This window comes from Pinus tabuliformis, chromosome 5_2, assembly GCF_031772625.1.
Source record: "Pinus tabuliformis cultivar Carrire ecotype Pingquan chromosome 5_2, CPIR1, whole genome shotgun sequence".
NCBI lineage: Eukaryota > Viridiplantae > Streptophyta > Pinopsida > Pinales > Pinaceae > Pinus > Pinus tabuliformis.
Window position 1 is genome coordinate 555,635,853 of NC_142306.1, and position 26,872 is coordinate 555,662,724.

At 34.9% G+C, this 26,872-nt stretch overlaps 1 protein-coding gene and 2 long non-coding RNA genes across 3 annotated transcripts in view; 1 reads left to right on the plus strand and 2 right to left on the minus strand.

Moving 5' to 3' along the window:
* Nucleotides 1-12,082, minus strand: part of LOC149160169 (uncharacterized) — a 29,443-nt gene extending 17,361 nt beyond the window's left edge. The window contains exon 1 of the long non-coding RNA XR_016261200.1: nucleotides 11,994-12,082. This is a non-coding gene — a long non-coding RNA (uncharacterized LOC149160169). The remainder of the gene's footprint in view (nucleotides 1-11,993) is intronic.
* Nucleotides 12,083-16,066: 3,984 nt separating this feature from the next.
* On the plus strand, nucleotides 16,067-17,828 carry LOC149160170 (cytochrome P450 750A1-like). The gene is made up of 4 exons (XM_089434528.1): nucleotides 16,067-16,156; nucleotides 16,787-16,887; nucleotides 17,084-17,462; nucleotides 17,712-17,828. Exons 1-4 carry the CDS (start codon nucleotides 16,067-16,069, stop codon nucleotides 17,826-17,828), a joined length of 687 nt encoding a protein of 228 aa, XP_089290654.1.
* Nucleotides 17,829-22,220: 4,392 nt separating this feature from the next.
* LOC149160171 (uncharacterized) lies at nucleotides 22,221-22,720 on the minus strand. The gene is made up of 2 exons (XR_016261201.1): nucleotides 22,434-22,720; nucleotides 22,221-22,323 (listed from the first exon to the last, which is right to left on the minus strand). It is a non-coding gene; the product is annotated as an uncharacterized LOC149160171 (long non-coding RNA).
* Between the last annotated feature and the right edge of the window lie 4,152 nt (nucleotides 22,721-26,872).

A 26,872-nucleotide genomic window follows, 5' to 3' on the forward strand; every position in this document is an offset into this window, starting at 1 on the left:
TGAAATTAATATAATTTTAAAATAAAAAATTTAAGTGGTTATGTTGTAATTTTAATTAAATGTAAAATTTAATTAAAACAAAATATAAAATTAATATAATTTTTTTTAAATATATGTTTCATTTAGAATATGAGATCATAGATGAGATAATATTATGAGATTATAAATGAGATAGTATTTTTAGACTAGAATATATTTAGAAATACATTTTTTTTTAATTAAAAGGTCAAAATAAGACATAGATACACTATTATTTGAACCACCATCTCACACACCTAATACCCTATCTAATATAAAATAGAAAACTTTTTTATTAAATAAAATATATTATTTAACTAACTTTTATTACATTTCATTATTTTAATAGGCGAGATTTTTTGTATACCCTATCTAATATAAAATAGAAAACTTTTTTATTAAATAAAATATATTATTTAACTAACTTTTATTACATTTCATTATTTTAATAGGCGAGATTTTTAATAACAAAGAGATTAAAATAATAAAGAGGTGTAACTATTCATTATCCTAAACTATAAGGTTTAATAAAAAGATCAAAATGAATAAAAAATTGTAAACTAAATATTTGCTCCCGTAAATAATAAGTTTTTTAAAAATAAAAGTTTTAAAAGTTTTAATGTGAATAACTTTAGAAAATAAAGATTGATTATATATATATGTCAGAGATTTTCAAAATTTCTAAAGAATATATATATATATATATATATAGAGTTAGAGATTTTCGAAATAGTAGTGTGTAATGTATGTGTTTTGTTCAATTTTTTTTATGGGATCTCCATCCATCATCAGGACCATAGAAAAGACCATAGAAAGATTAGCATTGTGTAATGTATGTGATTTGTTTAACATTTCAGATGAGATCTCCATCCATCATTAGGGACTATAATGGAAATCTCATCCAAAACATTTCAGATGAGATCTCCATCCATCATCGGCACCATAATGGAAATCCCATCCAAAACATTTCATATCAGATCTCCATCCATCATCAAGGGCCATAATGGACATCCCATCCAAAACATTAGATGGATCACATACATTATTCTAACAATATAAAAAACTATAAAAATTTCCAATTACTTTTTTTTTTTGGGCGTGGTTCACGAACACCTTCGGTCAACGAGTGGCGCTAGGTCCACTGGAAAAAATTGGGCTAACACCCCTCGGCTTACTACAACCCGTGACCCCAAGAGCTTTCGGGAATTAATTCTGTGACCTCCCATCTCACAAGGCCCCCCCATCTCACAAGGCCCCGACTTGACCAATTGAGCTAACCCTTGGACTTATAATCTCCAATTACTTATATATAAATCATTTTTAAAAATAATTAATATATAAACATTTCAATATTTTATAATAACAAAAAAAATTTAAAATTTAAAATTTCATAAAATTTATAAATATCCCACAAATTTAAAAAAAAGTATGTTTTCATAAAATTTTGATTATAGTAAAAAATAATTTCAAAACATAAATACACTTTACTAAAACCATATTTATTCATGTTAAAATTAAGTGGCAATTTAATCATGAGGTCCAAATTGGAAATTGATAGTGGCAATTTAATTATGAGGTCCAAATTGGAAATTGATAATGTCAGATTGTGAATTTTTTTTGAAAAAGAAATTTTTTTTGGAAAAAGATATATTTTTAAGAACATTTGAGGCACTCGAATCATATAGACTATAAAACTTAAACTTAGCATGGTGGAAACTTCCCTCCAAATATATCCTTGAAAAAAAAATCAATAATTAAATTACGCTAAAAATTAATTTCAAATCATAAACACTATTTTGTAAAGCAGTGTTGATTTTGTTTCGTTGCTTTACGCCACAAGTTTTCTTGCTATAAAATGCTGGTCTTTTTAAAATTTGATCGCACTGTGCAGTACCAATAAACTTTTAGGCCATAAATTGATAATGAACATCATGGTTATTAAAGAACGTTTGGTAATAAAATTGACGCTCTGCTTTTAAGAAAACTCTAATTTTGCTTCGCCCAGCGTTGGATATCAAGGGGCTTAGGTTGATCCCTTCGTACCAACAGGTGGTATTGAAGCATACTTTCAGGTTTATAAATCTCCAAAAAGAACTAACTCCCTTTACAGCTTCTCCTCTACCGGCTGGTCTCGAGCCTCTAAATTATGCCTGTTAAGGTGCTTATCAGCTTTGATGTTTGGGAGGCTACATATCCCCAGGTTAGCTTATACTTCAAATCATCCCGTTCAAACAATTGTTGGAAAGACTTTGAGGAGGAAAACATAAAATTTCACATTTTTTAATTTAATGAGGTTTTGTATATTTTTTAATTTATTTATTTTACGGAATTTGAATAAAATTTTAGTTTTAGTGACTGACAGATAATATACTGAATAAAATGAACCTCTAAACTCAACAAAAATCTCTAAATTTAACCACGCTTAATATAAAAATAATTACCATTTACAACACCAATTTATATAATTTATATAGTTTTAGATTTGAATACGAAAATGGAGCCTCACTTTACTTAGAAGGCAACGCTAATGTACGGTGGAAAGATGCCAGACTCGCTTTAAAAAGCCAATAACATGAATTAGGGTCCCAGAAATCCTGAATAACTTCACTATTTGCAGGTTTTGACACATTGGTTAAAATAAATTCCTTGGCATTAAGGTGGTTAAATATACAGATTCCGATCCCAAACTTACTTTATACGAAAAGTTTGGCTAAAATATCATGGCGACGTGGTAGGGGAGGAATTTAAAAAATTTTGAAGACTCAAATATTTCTTTTAAATATGTTCTGTTTTTAGTCTTAGCGCTTTATCTTTCTATCCGATGATAGGTCTATGGGCGCAGTATGTATGGCGCTTAAATCTCGGTTTTGTGCCCTTGATTGACTCTCTGTTTCTGGGGGTTTTCATCTGGATGTTGTGGGCTCCTTTTTTGTTTTTGGTGCCTATACCTGTAATGCATTATGACAATGTTGGCGATACTGGTGATTTCATTTCTTAATATATTTCCTATGGTGATTTCAGTTCTTAATATATTTCCTATGTGATGCTTCATGGTTTTCTTTTGATAGGCCTCTCAGCTATTTGTCTTCTTATATAGACTCTCTGATGCAGTCTTCTTTCATGAAATCCATCAAAATATAATGTATATATTGCCTCAATATAATATATTTTACTTTTATTTCCGAAAAAACAAAATTTTAACCCCATATAACCAAAATCTTACAGACCAAACATAGAAAACCTGTACTATTCGAAATATTGAGGTCAATGTATATGTTTAAATACCTGTAATAAGCAAGAATTAATCCGTGAAAGCGTAGAAGTATGGGTGAATCAAATTTATCGCTGAATTTCACAAAATTGCGGGACCGTAGTCAAACCCTGGCAGCACAAAGTTTGAAATCCTTAGCTGCCTCGCCGGAATCCTCGACCTCACTCCTCGTCAAGTCCTGAACGAGAGATCCACGACGTAGATAGCTGCGCAACTCTGACATATTCTAACCAAATTCAAACAAAATAACTTCAAATTTAGTGAAAACTCGGAAAATTTTGAAGTTAATGGCTTCCCGATCATCAGTTTTGCTTTTCAAATATTCGTATGAAGGTTCGTTCGAGAGCTGAATGACAAATCATTTTCAGGCCCATTTTGGTTGGAGATTCTCACGCCTAGAAGTTCACACCACGAACCGAGTTTTCTAATTTTCATGACAAATTAATAGCCACGATAAGCACGTGAGAGGCTTATGTCTGAGGATTTTTGGAAATCGATTTTATTAGTGTCCCTGAGGAATTTGAAGAAAAGTTGGAAGTGAAAATGTGTTCATCGTTTTGGTTCAGTACACTGAGATTTGACAACGACTTGTACTCAATTTATATTCGTAAATTTGGTACCCAAATTAATTCTTATTGATCAGTTATTATAAATCTTCCCAATTCCTTCTAACAACGTGGAAATTATGTTTAGAAAAAACAATCTAATTATTTTAATATTAATAATAGAATTTTAAATATTTAATAATTTGATTTATTTTTCCTATACCAAAAAAGTTAATATATATATATGAAAATCAAAATATATAAAAATCATATCAACTCTAAAAGAGCATGGGCTAAAAACTAATTATGACTTGCTAATTATTTAAAATGAAATAATTTAGTTAATAATTTTTTTGATAAAAAGTAATTATGATTGACTAATTATTTAAAATTAAATAATATAATCAATATTTTTTTGATTTAAATTTATAAGGTGCAGATTAGTTTATTGGAGTAGAGTTTATTTTTCACTAAATTTTAGGTTCAAATTTTATAACAAGAAATTGAATATGGAAATTATTTTGGAGGAATTAAATCATCACTAAGTGTCTAAGTTTAACCAAGCGAATGTTTAAGCTTAGCATAATCTTAATAACAACATCCCACTATAAATAAATAATTTTTTCATCCAATAGAACAAGTAACTCAACTTAAATTCAACCTAATTAAAAAACAAATAAATAAGCATAATCCTAAGAACAACATCCCACTATAAATAAATAATTTTTTCATCCAATAGAACAATTAACTCAACTTAAATTCAACCTAATTAAAAGAAATAAAAATAAAAATAAAATCTTTAAATCCAAAATCTTTTTATCCGTAACAAATTCAAAGAGAACCCACATAAGAAATAAACACAATCTATTCCACATCCTTATTAGTCAATTAAAAAACGCACTCATTTGTAGTAGCTTATTAACAATTGTCATTAGAGAATTTTTGAGCTCTAAAATGAGCCTCATAAGGAATATTATAAAATAATAGTGGAAATAATAAAATAAGATCAAATTACATCATCAAATTTTAGAAGAAATATATATATATATATATTTCAACCCTTATTTTCAATTTATATCCCCAAAAATTTACTCAAATTTCGAGTAGAAGCACTCAATGGATGTGGAATTTAATTCCTCATCCAAGGAGTACCCATGTTGCATACTTTTGATGGACCTTGCTACACGAAAAATGTGAAATATATGAAAAAACATTATTGCAATCACGTTTTTCCTGTATTTCTCATTTTTCGTGTAACAGGGTCCATCGACAATATGCAACATGGGTACTCCTTGGATGAAGAATTAAATTATGCATCCAACAAGTGTTCCCACTCAAAATTTGAGTAAATAAAAAAATAAGTTGAAATACACATTGTTTTTTTTTCCAAAAAAAGTGAATCATCACAATTAGTTTTGGCTATATATTTTTGTTTTGAAATTTATTTTAAATCTCAAAATTTATTAATAACCATGCATAGAACTTAATAACCTTGGATAGAATAAAACCACTGTAAAAAAAATCTAAACAAATCCGATTTAATATCATAAAAAAACTCAATCCAAAACAAATCCGACCTAATATTATAAAAAAAAAAAACTCAATCCAAATTTATTACCTTCAAATAAAATATGTTATTAAATAACTAAATACCATATAAAATAATTAACCAAAAGCTCAATTAAGTGAAGTAAATTGTGATCTCAATCCAAATTTATTACCTTCAAATAAAATATGTTATTAAATAACTAAATACCATATAAAATAATTAACCAAAAGCTCAATTAAGTGAAGTAAATTGTGATCTCCAACCGATTCATTCCAAATAATGTGTTCGAAAGTATAATCCACCCAATTTTCAAACTCACATAGTATAGAATGATTTGTACTCTGCTATGCTAGACAGTGAACATCGTCCCAATTCAAAAATCTAATCACAATAATTTAATAATTCTTTATGATATTTGTAATAAAAATTTAATTATAATGAGCTATATAAATTTCTTCAAAAAGATATTATGGTAAAGAAAGTGTTAGAATATGACAATTACTCTCAGTTATTATCATTTTTAGTATATTTCTTCAAAAAGATATTATGGTAAAGGAAGTGTTAGAATATGACAATTACTCTGAGTTATTATCATTTTTAGTATAGTGTAAATTTAAGAATGATTACTTCTTAAAGATCATCGAAAAAAATTAAAGTGTTAGAATATGACAATTACTCTTAGTCATTTTCATTTTTAGTATAGTGTAAATTTAAGAATGATTACTTTTTAAAGATCATCGAAAAAAAATATAATCTTTCTAAACAATTCTCCCTAAAAAATGGATTTATTTAACTCTAATATATGATATTTTGTGATTTATTATGGATTTATTTAACTCTAATATATGATATTTTGTGATTTATTATGTGGTATGCTTTTAAAGTATTATGGGTTCGCAAAGCTGCCACCGTGCGAGGAAGAAACCATACTGTTAAGGGTATGCCGTTTCCTTTTTCATTCAAACCAGAACGGTTTGAAGGTTTTTCTGAATTCCAAGACCACAAACAATGTTAATAAATACTAAACCCCAAACAATTCCAGAAGCCTACACTTTTAAAGATTGGATTAATTTGCTTTACGACATAATATTTCTTAGTTATTTAAGTTACTAAAGTCAAAACATTTCCATAAGTCTACACTTTTAAAGATTGGATTAATTTTCTTTACGGCATATATATATATATATATATAAAAGGTAGTGTGGCAAGCCATTTATAATTTTGGCATTAAAATAAAGGATTGAAAAAAAGTCAAAAGAGAATAGACAAAAAGAAAATGTTTTTGTTTATTTATATTTTAATGAGGAAAAAGGTTATTGTGATGTGGAATAACAGATTCACACCTTTGTAGTGGATGTGGATTTTTTTTTTTTTATGAATTTTTATTTATTTATTTATTTTTACTTTTGAAAATAAAAATTACAAATTTGTGGTTATTAAAATAAGAATAGGTAAAAATTATAAATTTTTGGATATTAAAATAGTGAATAAGATGAATGAGTAATGTAACAATATTATCTCTTAGGTTTTGATGATAACATTATTCTTAAGATTGCAGTGGTAACTAGGTCTAAGTAAATTTCGGGAGATGACATATAGTGAAAGAGAACAACATTAATCAACAAAGTGTTGCAATTGAAGATGACAGATAGTAAAGTGTATTGGAGATGACATATAGTAAAGTGTTTCAATTGCTAGGGTAGTAGGAGAAGTTGAATATTTTGATATGGCAGAAATAAATGTAGACATTGTGGAAGAGCCTACCTAAGTAGAAGAATTGTCCTCATCGTACCAGAACCGAGCTCACTGCAAGTGTTCAGGTAGCCTCTACAATCAGAGAGGTGGCCAAAAACATCCCAAGAATTAATGTTGCCCTAGAAGATTATCAGGCGGAATATCAACCTGTTATGGTGGAGTTTGAAGGTAAGATAGCTAACCAATCTGTGTCTATATTAATTGACCTAGAGCAAGTCTTAGTTATGTTAGTCTTAAAACAATTGAATTGTGTCATATGTCAAGTACTAAATTTAAAAATCCATGGCTAGTTCAACTAGCCACGGGGGCAAAACGTAAGGTAACAACCAAAGTAGAAGGTTTCCCTGTTGAGATTGGGGGGCAATAGATTAAGGTAGATTTGAATATATTACCTATGGACATATGACGTACTGATTGGAATGAATTGGTTGGAGGGACATTGATCCCTAGTCAACTATAAGGACAAAACCATTAGTTTCCTTACAAATGAAGGCGAGAGACAAGAAATTCAAGGTATTAAAACGAATGTTAAGTTGCAATCCATTACTACTAATCAGCTAAAGAAATGTGTTTGAAAAGGGTGTCAAATTTTTGCGGTACAGGTGGGATACACTAACACCAAGGATAAGTTGCCTGTTTTAGAAACTATACCCATCATTCATGAATTTACTGATGTGTTTCCTGAGGAAATACCGAGGTTACCCCCAAAAGGAGTATTGACTTTACCATAGAACGTATTCTTGGACATTCACTAGTGTCCAAAGCACCATATCAGATGAGTATACTTGAGTTAACTAAACTCAAGATTCAATTGCAAGAATTACTAGATAAATGGTACATTAGACCAAGTGTGTCACCTTCGGGGCACTAGTGTTGTTTGTAAAAAAGAAATATGAGACCATGCGATTGTGTATTGACTATAGGCAGTTGAATAAATTGACTATCAAAAATAAATACCCCTTGCCAAGGATCGACTACCTGTTTGACCAAGTTAAAGGTGCTTCAATATTTTCCAAGATCGATCTGTGATCAAGGTATCATCAAATTAGAATTAAGGATGAGGATGTTTGTAAAATTGCATTCAGAACACACTATGGCCACTACAAATTCATTATGTTATCCTTTGGACTTACAAACGCTCCTGCAACCTTCATGAGTTTAATGAATGGGATTTTCCACCCCTATTTAGACAAGTTTGTTCTGATTTTTATTGATGATATTTTGATCTATTCAAAGAATGTAGAGGAGCATAAGGAACATCTATGAATAGTTCTGCAAACCTTAAGAGAAAACAAACTCTATGCAAAGTTCAGTAAATGTAACTTCTTTAAGGAACATATTCAGTATTTAGGACACGTAATATCCTTAAAGGGTATCATTGTAGATCCAGAAAAGATAAGAACCATCCTAGATTGGCATGTTCCTAAAAATGTTGTGGATATTCAGTCTTTTATGGGATTAGATGGTTATTACCATCACTTTATTAAAGGGCTCTCTCGAAGCACTTATCCCATAACATCTCTAAAAAAGAAAGTGAGAGTTTTTAAGTGGACAACACAATGTCAACACAGTTTCGAGCAACTGAAACACTTATTGACATCATCTCCAGTGTTAAAAGTTGCTAATCCAGAAAAGGAATTTATTGTATGCACTTACGCTTGTCAAGAAGGAGTGGGAGGTGTCTTGATGCAGGAAGGCAAAGTAATAGCCTACGAATCACGGAAGCTAAAGGAACATGAGCAAAAGTACTTAGCATATGATTTAGAACTTATTGTGGTGGTACATGCTTTAAAAGTATGGCGCCATTACCTACTAAGGAAGAAATTAAAATTAGTGACGAACCATAGTAGTTTAACAAGTTTCTTCAAACAACCTAATTTGAATGCACGACGGGCCAGGTGGACTGCATTCCTGAGTGAATTTGATTTTGATATAAGGCACCTAAAAGGGAAAGAAAACAGCGCTGTTGACGCTCTAAGTAGGAAGGTGCAATGTATTTATGAAATTTGGTACCATCGCGTCGAATTTGATTTGTCATAACAACTTAAAGAAGTTTCTCTTAAAGATAGACTACAATTGGCTTAAACACTACAGGGAAATTTGTTGAAAAAAAAGTGAATATGTAGGAGATCAAGAGCATGAACATAGTGAAAAAATGAAAATAAGCATGCTTATGATGAAACTGAAACCAAATTTCTAACAACAACAAGAAGTAAGAAGAACCTAGTAGTGAAAGTTGAATTTGAATATGAGGCTAAATTAGGTTTTCTTAAAAAGCCTAACTGTGATGAGGAGGAAAGTGATATAGAAAATCCTTCATAAATGCAACAAAAAAATGAATAGAAAATATAAAAGCAACCATCAAAGTTGTTGAATCTATTGATATAATAGGAAAGGAGATGAAAAGAAGCAAATATATTATTTTCTTTCTTACAAAAATTCCTAAAAAAGTTCAATCAACAATAGTTGAAGTATGAGTAGATGTAATATAGTTGAAATACAAATAGATGCAATAGAAGAACCAAATGATGATAATAACGCTAAAAAATATTGAAGAAAAATATACTAAATTTGAAGAACAGGAAAATATACAAAATTTGGAAGAAAAAAACCTTATACTACATAGAATTAAAAAAAACTTATACTACATGGAATTGAGAATAACCGACACCAACACCTAAAAGTAAAAACGAAAAAGTTTAAATGATTTAAGTGTTGTAATAACTTGCACCAATATGCAACATGCAACAATAAAACAATTTTTTAAATAAATTTAAGTGTTATAGGAGGAGAGAATAACCTACACCAACATGTAAAAGTAAAAAAAATAAATGATTTAAGTGTTGTAATAACTTACAATGATAGACACAACCGCACAGGGAAGGAATAATTAGGAGCCTCCGGATTATAGCGAGGAGGGGGAAGGACAGAGTATTCAATGCGCGATCACAGCGTTTGCAGGTTCAAGATTATGGAATTAAAGTCATGAAGGTTGGCAGCAATCAACCCATGGGAAGTTCGACCATCCCAAGACGGAAATTGGGCAAGGTACCGAGGAGAAGCGGTGGTTACGTCAGCGAGTTGGTACTAGTTTCCTATCATGGAAGAGTATATGGAATGAGCATTTATGATAATGACAGGCTGCAGCGCAGTTTCAAGACGGCAAGGTGGCAGCATAACGATAATTCAAGGCTTGCATGTAATCGACCAAAACCAAAGACGAATCTAGAAACGCAGCAACGCAGAGCGAGGAAGTGTAGAGAGGAATTGCAGCAGCAGAAGGACGGTAAGATGGCGGAACACCAGGACAGGGGAGCAGGAAGGTGGACGAGGAGTAAGACACCAACTCCAGCGGAAAAAGGCAAGAGCACGGTTGAGGAAGCTATGCAGAGGGTCTATTTTACTATACAGGATGACTCGGACGAAGAGTTCGACATTCGTAATTACTTTGCAGACGAGGAGCCTCAACGAGGCGTTAAAGGAAAAGCGGGTATGGGGAAGGCCCACGAGATGGAATCGGGGGACCGAGCGGAGGAGAGTGAGGATCAGGAACAAGACGAGGAAGTGGAGGTGGAGAGACGCGGCCGGGGTAGGGGAGCGCGAGGAAGAGCGAATCAAAGAGGGAGAGGAAGACCTGTAGGACGAGGCAGCCGTGGGAATCGAAATGTGCGCTCGGAAGTGGAGGAGGGAGCAGCTACTGAGATAAGAGGAAGAAAGAGAGGGAAGAAAGACATGCGGAGGAGATTGCAGGAAGCAGAGGCAGCATATGTTCTTGATACAAATCCCAATATCAGAAGGATTATAGAGCATTTGGAGGAAGAAGCTATGCAGGAGAATTCAGATCCTGAGATGGAGGATTGGGAGCAATTTCTCCCTGATCCCGGACATACGAGAGGACGAATGTCCTTATATAAACAATCTTTACATGTTTATTGGGGCATGAAGCGTTTATTGGCTAAAGCTATGGAACAGGTGGCTCTAGAAATGGCTGAACTGATTCAAGGCATTCCAACCATGAAAAGGGAATTGAAAAATATTCAAGTGACTCTATTGATGCAAGACAGAAAGATGGATGATATCATGCAGATGCTTCAAGCGGGCGGCTTGGGCGTCAAGGTCGAGAAAGAACCAAAGACAGATGCACCGAATCAGTAGAAGATGCAGCTGCAGATTGGAGGTTTTTATATATACTGCTGTTTTGTTGTTTTGGAAATATAGATGTTAATGTTTCAAAAGGAAAACACTTTACCTTCAGTACGGATAGATGTATATTTAGCGTGGATAGATAGGTTGGTGATATACTTTTTTTGGATGGCTTTGAAAAACTTTAGATGGTTACGAAGCCCGGTTTCCCTTAAGGGCGGGCGGAGACATGTCCAACTTTGTAATATCTTTTGATTGCAGTAATGGAAAGTAGAGTATCGTCTTAGCTTACAAAAAAAAAACTTACAATGATAGACAGAAGTAAAACAACTTTTTAGTAGAGAAGTAAAACAATTTTTTAATAAATTTTTAAGTGTGGTAAGTGTAGCTAAAGCTTCTTGTGGGAGAACATAGTTGTCAGAATTAAAGGGAGTGTTAGAATGTATTAATCACTACTAGTTTTTTTCTCAGACCGAAAAAAGCTTGATAGCTACCATGCTAGTAGTTTGTAATAGGCTAAATTTAAGGACATATAATCATAGATACTAAAATTAACATAGTTATAATTGTAGTTTTGAAAATCTTTCGAGAATTCTCCATGACTAGAGGCAGGGGCAGAGATCAAAGCCCGTACAGCTTTTCAAAATTCAGAGCAAAGAACGTTGAAAACCTTTACTGCCTGAAATCTCAAGCTTAATATAAGTGAAAATACCTGCAATAAGCAAGAATCCGTGCATGGTACCGTGGAAATACGAATTTCGCAAATCAAACTTATGACCGGGAATTTCACAAAATTGCAGACGGAAGTCAAACCCTTGCAGCGCAAATCTTGAAATCTTTATCTGCTTCGTTGGGAGTCTTCAACCGCATTCCTCATCGAGTCCAGAACGAGATCCGGCCCATCAACGGCTGCTCGACTCAGATATTCCAATCAAATGTAAACGAAATGCGTCCAAATTTGCTCAAATTTCGGCCAAATTCATATGAAAAACCTTCAGATATTCAGTAATTGGCAGGGATTAATCATTATACAGAACTCGCAATCTCAATCGTCCTTACCGACATATTGTGACTATGATGTCTGCTCGGAGAAATTTCTGTCATCCATTTTTTCTTTTTTGAGTCGTATCAAGTTTCGTTCGAAAGCTGAACGATAAACTTTTTCTGGCACATCTTGGTTGGAGATTCTCGCGTCTCAATCTGCCGTCACACCAAGAACGGACATACTGAATTTTAACGAGAAACGAGAGTGGACGTCTCTCTCACGGAGTAAGCCAGTTCTGTTGATCATGCGGTGCCAGAAAAGTATTCCTGATGTTCAAGGAAGTGCCGTTGATATTATGGCGCTAGAAAAATTCACTGAATGTGCCGTATCCTGCCAGGGCCTAAAGGATTCATCTCCAAGATTCCAAGTCAGGATCAAAGCACTGTTAATTTAATAGATGATTCCACGTCATGATTAAAGGACTGTTAATTTAAATGATTCCTCTCCAAGATTCAACGACATGATTAAAGAACCGTTATTTTCGTGGTCAAGTTTCATTTTCATGAACAAAATTTAATTATCTTTAACATTATTTTACATTTTTGGAACTAATTTCAATCAGAATTGGCAAAAAGAATTTAAATTACAAGTTCCAGTTGTCTAATTTATACGGTCCAATTGTCCGATAGCTTTTTCACATTTTTCAGGGTACTGAATACATAAATGCAGGTGCTAAATCATTTAAGTAGCGAAAAACACATTTTATTTCACCCTGAATTGTATCGCAGAATTCAGACAAAAAAACACAACTCAAAACTAGGAACGCCTTTTCTAATTTTGTGATAAAAAGCATGTCATTTCACCATTTGAGATAAGATAAGATTCATGAACAAGAACTTGTCATTGCAGATAAAAATCAAATAATTTGTTGCCGAGCAAATGATACATTTCAAAGTTAATGCACCTGCTTTGCTTAACAGTTAATATCTTTACATACCAAAAAATATGCAATTCATTTACACAAAAATTCAAACTGCTGTGTTCTTCAAACTTCCTTACTATATACCAGGGTTAAATACACAAATTTCAGACGAAAACAGTTTAATCAAAATTTTACAGTTCTGATGAAAGAACATAGAAATCATTTAATTTCCGAGAATTCAATATTAATGTGAGTGAAAGTACCTGCAAGAATCAAGAATCCGTCCAGGCGTCCGAGGAGAAACGCTCAAATTTATCTGATCGAAAAAACGATCACACAAAAGTTGCTTAATGCACAGAATTTAGAGATATTATGGAGCCTAAAAAGTTTATTTTGAGGTCCAAGAGATCGCACAAGCACCATCGATGGACGGCTGGTCTCGTCGAAAACTTCGCTGCGAAAAGGCACATTTATTAATATGGTTCATATAGGCAGAACCACATTAATAAATAGCAGTCCCACTTAAGAATTTAGGTTCCAAATGTTGCAAAGGAAACGCCGTAAGCCATAAATTGAATTACGCAAATACAACCAAAAAATACTTTGATAAAGAATAAAAATATATTGAATGCTCACATCAATGCCCCATTAACTAGAACCACCTAGTAGACATATCTATCAACATTACGTTTACACACAATAATCAGGAAATTTCCCATATACAAACAACATCTTCCACAACAACCTTTCTCACATCCACATTTTAAAGTAGACATATCTATCATCATTAGGATTACACACCATGATAGAGTTCAGGCTTCTGTGATCCATATCAATTAAGAGAGAGATTTTTCGGCGAAAATCACATAGAAAATCATTTGTCGACGCGTTTCGAACCAACAAGTGTGGTTCATCGTCAGGACAAGTTGAAGAAACAGATCCAGCTAAGAAAGTTAAATAGGCAGAACAAAGACTCCAGCTAAGCAAGTTAAATAGGCAGAGTCTTTGTTCTGCCTATTTAACTTGCTTAGCTGGAGTCTTTGTTCTGCCTATTTAACTTTCTTAGCTGGATCTGTTTCTTCAACTTGTCCTGACGATGAACCACACTTGTTGGTTCGAAACGCGTCGACAAATGATTTTCTATGTGATTTTCGCCGAAAAATCTCTCTCTTAATTACACACCATGATCAAGAAATTTCCCATATACAAAAAACACCTTCCACTTATCAACATTAAGATTACACACCATGATCAAGAAATTTCCCATATACAAACAACACCTTCCACAACAACCTTTTCTCACATCCACATTTTAAAAAATGCCTCGGAACGTGATTGGAATATCCCATATTTCCTTTTTCATTATGTAGATAAATCTTCGATATTATTATTTTCATCATGAAGATTGTTAGTTCATTGTTGTAAAGTGTTACTGTGTTAAATTCAATACTACAAGTTCAACAAGTGAAAAACGTTCCTTAATTAGCATAATATGCATTTTTCTCTCACCATGTATTTTTCAATCATTCATTACAAAACTTCCATCAAAGAACACATTTCGTTCATTCATTACAAAACTTCCATCAAAAAACACAAGTAACAGATTAACATGTATACTACAAGTTCAACAAGTGAAAAACGTTCCTTAATTAGCATAATATGCATTTTTCTCTCACCATGTATTTTTCAATCATTCATTACAAAACTTCCATCAAAGAACACATTTCGTTCATTCATTACAAAACTTCCATCAAAGAACACAAGTAACAGATTAACATGTATTTTGTCGTCATTATTTTCATGTATTTTGTCTTCACTATTTTCACTATGGAGCCAAGAAACACTAAATCCTAGAGTGGATGTGCATTATATCCGAATTGTTGCAATGGATGTGACCTGCCATCAAAAAGAGCATTCCCATCCTCATATGAACCCCATTCTTCTTCAATTGACCACTTGATTTTATTCAATTCCCATCATTTTTGCTCCATTCATTTGCCCCATCTTGTTTTCTATCAAAGCACTTCCCTTGTCCTTTGAAGCATTACCACTAGTAACAAGGAGATCATCAAAAAACACACTTTACAACTTTGAATAGGGCTAAGACATATCACATAAAAGAGTCTTCAAACTGCAATATTTTGTTCAAATAATGCATGCTAAGATCATTTTTCTTAAATTTCAATTTTTAATAAGTCATTGTAATATTTAAAATAATTATTTTTAAAATATGTAGTAAACTAACAAAAAAACATATGCAATAATGTGCCAAACTATATAGAGTAAGTTATGTATGAGTGGGTACTATGAAATATTCTCATAACTTTAGAAATTAAAATAATTGTTATTTTATTTTTTAATTATTAATCATTATAATACATTTAATATAGATGAAATATTATTAATTAAACAGGAATCTAAATAAACATCTTCTAAAAATACCATTTTGCACTTTCAATTATATTTTAAATTATCCCACATGAATGTCAATGATATGTCATGTACTTGTTCACTATTTTTTTATTGATATCATTAATAAACAACTTTTAAAAACACCATTTAGCACTTTCAATTATATTTTAAATTATCCCACATGGATGTCAACGATATCTCATGTACTTGTTTTGTTTTATTAATGATAATGACCGTAAAAGTACATCGAAGCATATTCAATGCACCTTAGTTGCAACTTGCAAATTGTGATAGTTGTCCAGACTTCAAAGATACAGAATATACAGATATACGAAACCTTAGTTGCAACTTGCAAATTGTGATAGTTGTCCAGACTTCAAAGATACATAATATACGGATATACGGCAACTTGCAAATTGTGATAGTTGTCCAAACTTCAAAGATACAGAATATACGGATGTACGGAATGTATACAGAATATATGGATATACGGCAACTTACAAATTGTGATAGTTGTCCAGACTTCAAAGATACAGAATATACAGATATACGGAATGTAATGCAGGGCATCTTGTCACACCTGGACAATATTTAACCAGTGCTCGCTTTTATTATGTTCATTTTTAACATATTGTCATTTTTAACATACTGTCTGCATACGCAATTGGGAAAACTTGACAAGTAAGACACTAAGATAAGATTATTGCATAGATAGTTCTGGTATCGAAATAAATTGCTCCCATGAATATCATTGCTCTCCGCCAGCATGACCTCTTCCCACAACCGTGATGTACTACAAGACCACGTGTATCTCAAAAGTCATTAAATTATTCCTTACGTCTGCCGCTGTCCCAAAAGTGCTAACGAATTTGATTAGTGTTGGTCCACTCTAAAATATAACCTCCAACTCCTATTTTCTTCTTTCTGTTTTTATCAAAATTGCTAACAAATTTGATTAGTGTTGATCGACTTTAAACTATAACCTCCAACTCCTCTTTTCTTCTTTCCGTTTTTATCAAACTGATTGATGCGCACATTTATGCCAGAATTACATGCATCCAATAGAATGGATCCGCACCGGTTGCTGAATGTATTCCATATAGAGGCAACTGACTACATACGAGAAAGATTAAAAGGGAGATTACAATTTAAAGAACCTTCTCCCTAAAGGGTATTTTTCGTTCAGCTGTCTGGACTGCTGGTAAGATTGAAAGAAATGGTCTCACAAGATGTAGCACATGAAACCCACCGCTTGACATTTTTCCTTCCCCAAAGAACTGTTGTCATGTAATAACATTGTTACCATGCAATGCCATATCCCTCCCAAAAAAATACCCAAGGAGATTACATTCTATAACCATTGCACTATTTACCCGAGTACCCGGTCCATTTGGGAGCAGAGCCAGAACGGCACAATTGTTGTGAATGTGAGTAAGGTCATCTTCACTCTCTCCTTCAATGTAATTTCGTGAATACTGTTCAGGAGGAAAGTTTCTGACGATGACTTGGGAGCTGATGGCAAAGGATTTAAGCACTTGTTACTAGAGTTGTCAGCTACTCTAGGAGATGTCAGCATTGGAGACTTCATTCCTTATGTGGACTGGATGGACTTGCAAGGCATCAAGCAACGTATGGTGGAAATAAGCAAAACATACGATGCCTTCGCTAAGAAAATTATAGACGATCATCTTCATGTTCAAGTCGCCGCGCCCTCCAGCGACGGCCACAGCCAGGGACCGGCAGAGGTAGAGGCAGAGCATGTTAAATATTTCGTGGATGTGTTGCTGCAGATGACAGCTGATAACAATGATATAAAGGGAGACACCAAAGCCAAACGAGAAGCAGTTAAATTGATTATGTTTGTATGTAGATAGGAAATCTTAAGTCGAGTTAAACAACTAAATCGATTCTTTTTTATTGTAAATTTAGGAAATCTATTGGAAGGTCACATAATTGACATCCCTCTTTACCACACTCTGCCCTGTCCTTCAAATTTCAAAATATTCCCAAGAACCCCCTGAATCTAGATGCAAATAAATTAACTTCAGCAATTCAATATTACATTGATTTATAATTGACAACATAAATTGTTTTCCCATTGGTTTGTACAGGACATACTCATCGCTGGAATGGAGATGTCGGCATCCACGTTAGAATGGGCAATGAGTGAGCTGCTCAGACATCCCCATGTCCTGAAAAAGTTGGACAGGTCAAAAATCAAATCCTGATCTGACCCCAACTAGAATGTTGCTCGACCCCTAACTTAACATGCCAATTTCATGATTGGTATGTTTGTGGGTTCAATATCAAGGCAAGAATTGGACTTGCAATAAATATAATTGTCTAATGAATGGGAAAATCAGAGATCAGAGTACTTACTTTCTCCCAATGAGTCTCTTGACATCAAAGATGGTTTGTTCGGCATCGCTCAAAACAAAGAAGCAGAATTTAAACCAAAATGAGGGGAAAGAAAACAGGATCTGCGACTCAGAAATTGCAATGAGCTCCTTGCTGAGCCACTTCTGGTTCGAAGGCGGCGTAAGCAAGCTGGCACACTGTTGGAGATCCCTGGTATCCTTGTGCATACTCTTGGCAGCCTTCTTCCTGACCAGTGCAAATACGACAGCATCCATACCATCCTCATTCACATAAACCTCAATATTGACCTCATCCCTACAAGGCACTATAGAATTATAAATCCTCGAGATCAAATCATGCCTGCTCTAAAGCTCCATGGTCGCCAACAAGCCCTGGAAATATCGGCACCCGCTGGCATAAAACTTGAAGACATTCTGTCCTTCTTTCAGCAGCAAGGGAGTATCGTTTCCATCCCCGGTACCTAATTTTTTATTTATTTTTTTGAATAAGACTAATTCTATTATCGTACAAAAATCAAAATTACAGTGGAGTTACAATGGGCTAGGCTGTGTAAATCTGCCCAGAAATCATCCTCTTGCCCTGATTACATTCCCAAAATTGAACTTGGTCAAAATTTGGAATACAATTTCCTGAGGTGTAAGCTGCCATAGGCTCGACACATTGACACTGAACAGAACATGACACTGACAGATAGACACACAGACAATTACAGCCAACACATTGACATATATGCTGATGCCGCCTAACTGATTCATAGACATATAGATAAAAACATAATAATTCTCTCGCAGTTAAGGTTACCAAGAGCAATTTGCTTCTCTGGCTCATTCTTCGTCAGTGGTGTATGGCGCCTCTTCGACTCGACATCCAAATAGGAGAGAATCATCAAAATCCGAAAGAGTGATTACCGCGCTGGAGGGCCTTCCCAGAACAGGCTCGCTTGGACCTGCAAGAGCCGAAGGACATGCTAAGGGGGAGCATTCCTTGACCGGGCGCTCAAGGTCAATTGCAGACCCTCGTCCATGGACATACTGGCTTGTCCTTACAAGAACCGAATGGCACACGATGGGGGAGTCTTCTCTGCCATGGTGTTGTCTTTCCATTATGGGCTCTGTCCCATGCCCAGGAGGGGGAGTCGCCTGAATTGCATCTGCCTGTGCGCTCTGAATAGCACCAGGTTCAACCGTGACTGTAATGATGAGAGTGGAATTGGAAAGAGGGCAGGGAAGCCTATACCTGAACGTGGGATATTCATCCTGCCCTCCTTCCACTCGGCCGTCTCTTCCCGTTCCTCTGCCGCCTCCATCACTGCTGCCATGGAGCTGCTGTGGCACCGACGTGACCTCTATGGAGGAGGAGGAGGGCGAAATGGGGCCTTGCCTTTGGGTGGTGGCTCTTCCTCTGGAGCCCCCTCTCCTACTGCAGATTCGTTGTCTTTCTCTCTGCATCGTTCAATTTATAAATTGCAGCCTCACGCAGGCTACAGGTGATGCTGCTTTGCTGAGGACATGGGCAATTGTGGCGAGGTTGCAGTGCCTGCCTCTCCTCGGCTTTGAAGCAAGGTGCGATTGCTCCGGATCCCTTCCCCACTCTACCACAGGATGCATCAAAGACTCCACAGAATGCCAGACGATGTCGCATGGATGAGCAGACGTTCCAGCGTTAATACCCGCCATCTCACAAGTTACCAAGCAGCGCATTATGGTAGATAGGACCTGCATTAACTCCGTCTGCAAACTGATATCATGCGAGTTCACTTCTTCCCCTGCAGGGTACCGCATGTCACGGATGGGCTGCCACCTGCCCACGTGACTGCCCATTTGTCTAACGCGCGCTGCTATCACCCGCATCCGGGAATCCCCGGTACCTAAATTAAAAGTAAAGACTGTGTGTTATTTTATTATAGAGCATGCATATTCTTGGGCATTTAATGCCCTATGGCAGGCTGGTTAGCCCTTGCCTTATGAAGTACCCTGAAACCACCTCTTCCCATGTACAGCTGGGTACACATCGCTTTTTGGTTTGGCTAAGTACGCCCAACACTTTTGCTGGTAGGACGTCGCGCACCCCTACCTATTTATCCGTAGTCCTTATTGTTTAGCGCTACTCCAGGGCCCCCCTATTTCGTGTAGGTCATTGTTTTGTCGGAAATATCCCTCCCTCCAACCTAGGCGATACTCTTAAAGGTATCGGATGTCTTAAGTATATTCTGACATATTTCACAAAATTCTGAAGACCGTGTCATGTAAAAAGTTGTACAATTGCCAGCAATATAGAGTACAAAAAAGGAGCTATTCCATTTGTCTGAAAATATGGATTTTGTCAGAAAGTGGACTGCTTGTTTTCAAGAATGGGCTTCAGATACAACTAGTCTCTTAAAGGTCTAATAATGAGTTTGGCATCTATGACGCTGCCATTAGAAATTGGGAGGGAAAGATTCTCCTTGTGTCTTCCCTGGGCAAGTGTGACTGTGGTAAAGAATGTATCAATTTTCAAAGAGAAGGTTATAAACTTTTGAATTTTATTAATTTTAGATTTTTTAGAAAGATACAATTAGTTTTTTTCATCTTCCCGAATGGAATAATCTGTTCTAAATGCAATTATAATGAATCTAACAATATTTAACAAGAAGGTTATAAGCTTTTGAATCCTATTCAATATGAAACCACTCTCTAAACTAAGATTTGGGCAAAGAAACATAGACCGTTTTGACTTCTTCCAGAATGGAATGGGAACAACCCTTTTAAGGGGGACATTGAAAATTCGTACCTGGAAGATTTGAAGCACGAATATGAAGGAAAAATTTTCCTGACTAAGTTCTACTTGTCACGAAAATACTCTGTCTAACATTTTTCCATGCTCTCTCTAACATTTCTGTTTCGCCTCTCTGCACTAAGCATTGTAGAGATTCAGAAGCAAATGATAATACAAATTTTCGTTCACTACATCACTGAGGCGGATTGGAAGTGTTCTATTACTTAAAAATACACACAAATAAATTTTAGTGGTAAATAACTCAAATATAAATTATCTTTCTGCATCTATGATTCGTTGCTTTAAACTCATTACTACAATAAATAAAATATAAAATTGATTAAAAAATTCATAGATAATAACCATAACATTTATAAAAACAACCAAACCTATCAATTATCTTGAGAAATAACAACAATCCATTGTATAGTCTCCATCCATCATCCACTATCCTGATAGAAAAAGAAAAAAAATACATACAAGTCCAAAGGCTGCAAATGAAGCTGTGCATATATGAAATTAGTAATTCCTTAGGCTAAGGAGCAACGTCCATATCCATCTAGACAGCTTTGCTGTTCTTGACATAACCAAGAACAATCCCTGATAGAAAATATATTTTCTTAATGCAGACCTTTTAGTATCTGTTTTTAATATAATCATAAGCATATTTCAGAGTCTTCAATAAAAAGGTTCTAAGTTTTTGAATTCTATTCAAAATGAAATTAGTTCTTTTTTAAACTAAGATTTACAGAGACACAAGTAGGCAGGTAGTTTTTGACCTCTTCCAGAATGGAATGAGATTAACCTTGTTAAGCAAGGTGAGACATTGACAGATAGCTACCAACCAGAAAATAAAAATATTAAAGACTATCCATCATCTTGAACATAAAACAATAATTCAATGCATATAGTGTTTGATCCATTATCTTTATGGAAAACAAGTTTCAGAAATCCCTGCATGTCTAAAGGCGGTGAATGAAGTTGTGCACCTATGAAAGAAGAAGTAACATGGATATCAATCCTGACATCTAAATAAATATAAGATTTATCCAAAAAACAGATAGCAACCAGCCAGAACTTAAAAATATTAAAGGCTATCCATTATCTTGAACATAAAACAATAATTCACTGCATATAGTGTTAGATCCATTATTATTATTATTTTAGATCCATTATTATTATTATTATTTTAATGGAAAACAAGTTTTAGAAATATCTGCAAGTCTGAAGGCGGTGAACGAAGTTGTGCACGTGTGAAAGCAATAAGGCACAGTGAGAAGCAGCAACCATATCCATCTTGATATCTACCAGTGAGCATTGCTTCCTCTTTTTTCCGGAAAAAGAGAAGAGAGGAAATATATATATATTCTACAATCCTCTATATATATAAAAAATCTAACGATTTTCACAAACAAAAAAAATTATAAGAAGTTTTTGAATTCTATTTAATTTTAAACCAGTACAGAAACACACAGGTAGCTTTTGACTTCTTCCAGAGTGGAATGGCTTCAGTCAAGACATTGACAATTCATACACGGAATATTTGCAACAGGATTTCCCAAGACATGCTACTATCGGTTCTTATTGCAGCTGTAAAGGATCCAACAATTTTCAGTAAGGTTATAAGCTCTTGAATTCTATTCAATATGGAACTGTTCTATTTAAACTAAGATTTGGACAAAGACACAGGTAGTTTTGACCTCTTCAGAATGGAATTGAATCAGAAAGAAGTGGTGACAAGGCTGGGACCACCATATCGATGTATTCATGTCGGTTGTTTTGAGGGGACAGAGCTATGATCTGCCTTTAAGGCAAATCTGCTGAATACAGTTATAAAGAATTTATCAATTTTCAGCAAGAAAGTTATAAACTTTTGAATTCCTATTCAATTTGAAACTATTTTTATTAACGTAATATTTTTACAAAGATACAGAGTGGAATAAAAGCAGCCATGTAAATCAAGACAAATTTGAAACACGCTTCCCAAGACCTGTTACTATCTGTTCTAAATGCAATTATAATGAATCTAACAATCTTTAACAAAAAGGTTATAAGTTTTTGAATCCTATTCAATATGAAACCGCTCTTTTTAAACTATGATTTGGGCAGAGATACACAGGCAGTTTTGACACCTTCCAGAATGAAATAGGAGCATCCCTGTTAAGGGTGGACATTGAAAATTCGTACCTAGAAGTTTTGAAGCACGAATATGAAGAAAAAATGTTATGGACCAAGTTCTAGGGCTCACGAAAATTCCCTACCTAACAACATTTTTCCATAAGTTCTGGGTCTCGAGGAAATTCTCTGTCTAACATTTCCGTTTCTCCTCTGTGGACTAACCTATTGGATAGATCCAAAAATAAGTAACGATAATACAAATCTTCGTTTACCACATCAATGGGAATTGGGCGGATTTAAACTCCTATATTATCACCTTCCAGAATGAAATAGGAGCATCCCTGTTAAGGGTGGACATTGAAAATTCGTACCTAGAAGTTTTGAAGCACGAATATGAAGAAAAAATGTTATTGACCAAGTTCTAGGGCTCACGAAGGCACCAAGCCTTCAGCTCTATCTATGAGATGAGTGGCCATATGCATTTGTTTACATCATATAAATATATATTTTTATATTTATGAGCGTTAAATTAACTGGTTTGTATTTTTATATTTATGAAGGTTAAATTTATTGGTTTGTGAATTTTTTTAAGGTAAAGTTTTATGTTCAAACTTTATGGAGACAATAGAAAATGAGAGTTAATTATAAGGTATAAAAATTATTTTAAATGATATTCAGATTAGCAAGGAACTGTTTTAAATGGTATCCAGGTTTGAGGCTTGTATAATCTTAATGACAACATTTTGCAATTGAATCCATTATTTTTCCATCTAATATGGACCGACCTAGACCTGAATCAATCCATTATTTTTCCATCTAATATGGACTGACCTAGACCTGGATTCAACTTATAGCCCAGAAAAAGAAAAAAATATTTACAACTTAACATAATTCATAAAATATTTGCACTTTTGCATAGTTCGTAGAATATTTACACTTCAGCATAGTTCATAAAATACTTGCATGTAAATTGCAAAGAAGAGCAGGATACAGGACAACACATTCAGATCCAGGTCCAGGTCCAGGTCCTGATCCTGATGACAGCTAGCAATCTCTATTTTTACTTTAATCAGCTACCATTGACTCTTTTTGTCCCTTTTGAAGTGTGATCTATTCATTTGCTTTAATCAGCTGCCATCCACTCCACTTGTCCCTTTTTTAAAGTGTGGTCTGACTTGGACAGAGAGAGCTCAGATACCATGGGAGGACACAGGACAAAAAAACCCAGATACTACAGACTCTCTACCTTTAACGTTTAAGTCCATTTTCCTTGATGCATGAGTTTAAGAAAGTGGAAGAGATTCATGCTTCTTTGATGAGCTTTTAGGAATACAGATTCAATGTTACTTGCCTGAATTCATGTCAAAACACAACTTACAACTGCATATAGTCCGTAGTGACTAATGGAAAGCATTTCATCCCATACCTGTGAAACTGAAGCATTCATGACTGCACATTAAAGCCAGAGTAATTTTCTTCTACTTTTTATAACGTACAAAGAGAAAGACCTTAAGCCTTTGTGGAAAATGCATGTCACCTCTCAGATCGGCTATTTGAAGTGCTCCTGATTTTGATTTTCGGCCGGCAAAGCTTAGGGCTTAAATATAACTCGATGCTTGTTAGCATGCCATTTCTCACTGTTTAAAGGACTTCTGTTCATCATTTGGAATTGGAAATAAAACTATGTTTGTTATTGCAAAATACTATTTATATTTAAAATCTGCCAAACAATCTACAAATGAAAAGGCACAGAGATGTTGCCCTTATTTCTGTTGGTGGTGCAACAATAATAAGCCATATTGTTGCATTATAACAATCACCAATCTTTCCATGACAATAAAATGACCTGCTAAGGTCACTCAATTCCATCCTACCTGCCATTTCTATAGAGCCCTTCCTTGAATCTCTTTCGAGATTTTCTTGAAATTGACCTATATCTCTGTCTCTAGTTTTTAGAGAATAAAATCTCAATTACAAAAGGCAAAAGTCATCCTTCTATGCAGAACTATAGGGCATTTAGAACTTTTTCTAACAAAGGAGAAGAAAAATGCATTGCTAAACTTAACAATTCAATGTTTCTGAAGTTCCTGAAGATGTATGTGTTTACAGTATCCCACTGCATATCCTCCCCATGATAATCATCAAAGATATTCAAACTGGAGAAGTTTGAGAGGCAGGATCTGAAGATGGCATATCTGGGCCAACTCTGCAACCGTCAAGCAACAAGACAACTTCAGCCATTGAAGGTCTGTCAAGAGGATCGAGAACAGTGCAAAGCAGAGCTACTTTAACTGCTAGAAGGAACTCCTCCCACTCCGAGGACTCGGGATCAAGTTCCAAAAGGGCAGGATCAAACAGCTCTGATATCTGTCCCGTCTGTAACTGCCTCTTCACCCACTTCACAATATCTTCCTCCTCATCTTCATCTTTGATAAACATAACAGCTCTCCTCCCTGTAAGAAGCTCCAACAAAACAATCCCAAAGCTGTAAACGTCACCCTCTTTTGTTGCATGTCCCCTCAACTTGGCCTCAGGGGAAACATACCCAAAAGACCCAGCAGTCTTAGAGGAGGATGCATCCACAGACCTGGTTGCCAACTTAGCGAGGAATAAACTAACCAGCACGCAAGGGTAGAAGGAAGGAATACAACCAGGAGAATGGCAGGGAAACTGTTTTTAATCGTTCGGCTTCCCACGATCAACGATCAAACTTTGTTCGATCGTCTAACACCGCAAATCAACGGTTAACAATAGGACACGGTGTCAGCTGGGTCAGTTCATTCCAAAACGAAACACCTTACGGCGTAATTATTAGCATTCATGACCATGACCAGATTATTTAAAAATCATTTATTATTTATGCGGGGTACATTTAAACTAAAATATAAAAATAAATTATTATTTATGCACGGTACATTTTTTTTACGTACACAAACTCAACAACAATATAATATATTTAATAATATTCATTATTAAAAAAGGAGTAGTCTATTTAGGCTGTAGAATGGCCCATTTTCCGGTCGGTGCTAGAAAATCGTCCGGCTCCAGCTACCGGTAATCTCTCCATCCTCCGCCACCATCTCCTAGCTCCGCCACCCTCTTTCTCTGCCACCCTCCCCTGACAGTCCTGACATTCCCTGCCATTCCCTGACAAAAAAATCTGAATGCAGTTAGAGCGCCTGACATCCCCTGACCGATCGGGGACGAGCTGGAATTCATGCGGGGGAGTATTATGGCCGGTTCGAAATGGTCACCCGCGCGCGATTCCGCTCTGCAGCTCACTTCCCGCTCTGCTTTGCGATTCCGCTGTGCTGGCTTACCGCTCTGCAGCTCGGAGGCCAGGTACTCTTCAGCTCGCAGGTACCCTTCGCTATTGGACTACCTAGTCTATCTATGTATCACATTTGCTCCCATTGCATTGCCTTGTTTTTTCGTATGTCGTATTTTATAGCTACTCCGCATCAAGGAAAATTTTAAGGATGGAAAATTTTCTTGAAGTTTAAAAACATTGGCGAATCTCACTAATCCCTAATATGCAAACTATAAAATGTGTATTGATATATTTGTAAAATTATTCAAATCTATAATGATTTTATATATAGTCTCTATATAATGTTGGCGATTTTTGAGGTAAAATAATTTTATATTCTAAAATTTGGGCGAATCGTCTTTTATAAAAATTGGTAATTGGCGAATCTTTTTTTGGAAAAATCAAGGAAAATTAGCCCACTGGGCGAACATTAGCCCCTAAAATTTTCCATGCTCCACATTGACTCTCGAAAAGCCATTGTTTCTTTGGCAAACCGCTTGAAGGACCTGCTAAAAAGCCTAGGACATCCCGGCCTGGTTGCATTCCTGAATCAACTTCTATTTTTCCCTTGTCGATTTCCTTGCTGTCCGGTCGTTTCATTGCCTGAGTGAATTTCTATCATCACCTGGGCTGGGTCAAGGGAAATATGTGCGCTAATGGTTCACATTTGGGAGGATTTATTCTTGTGTGGAATTTCAGGACTCTGTTCTT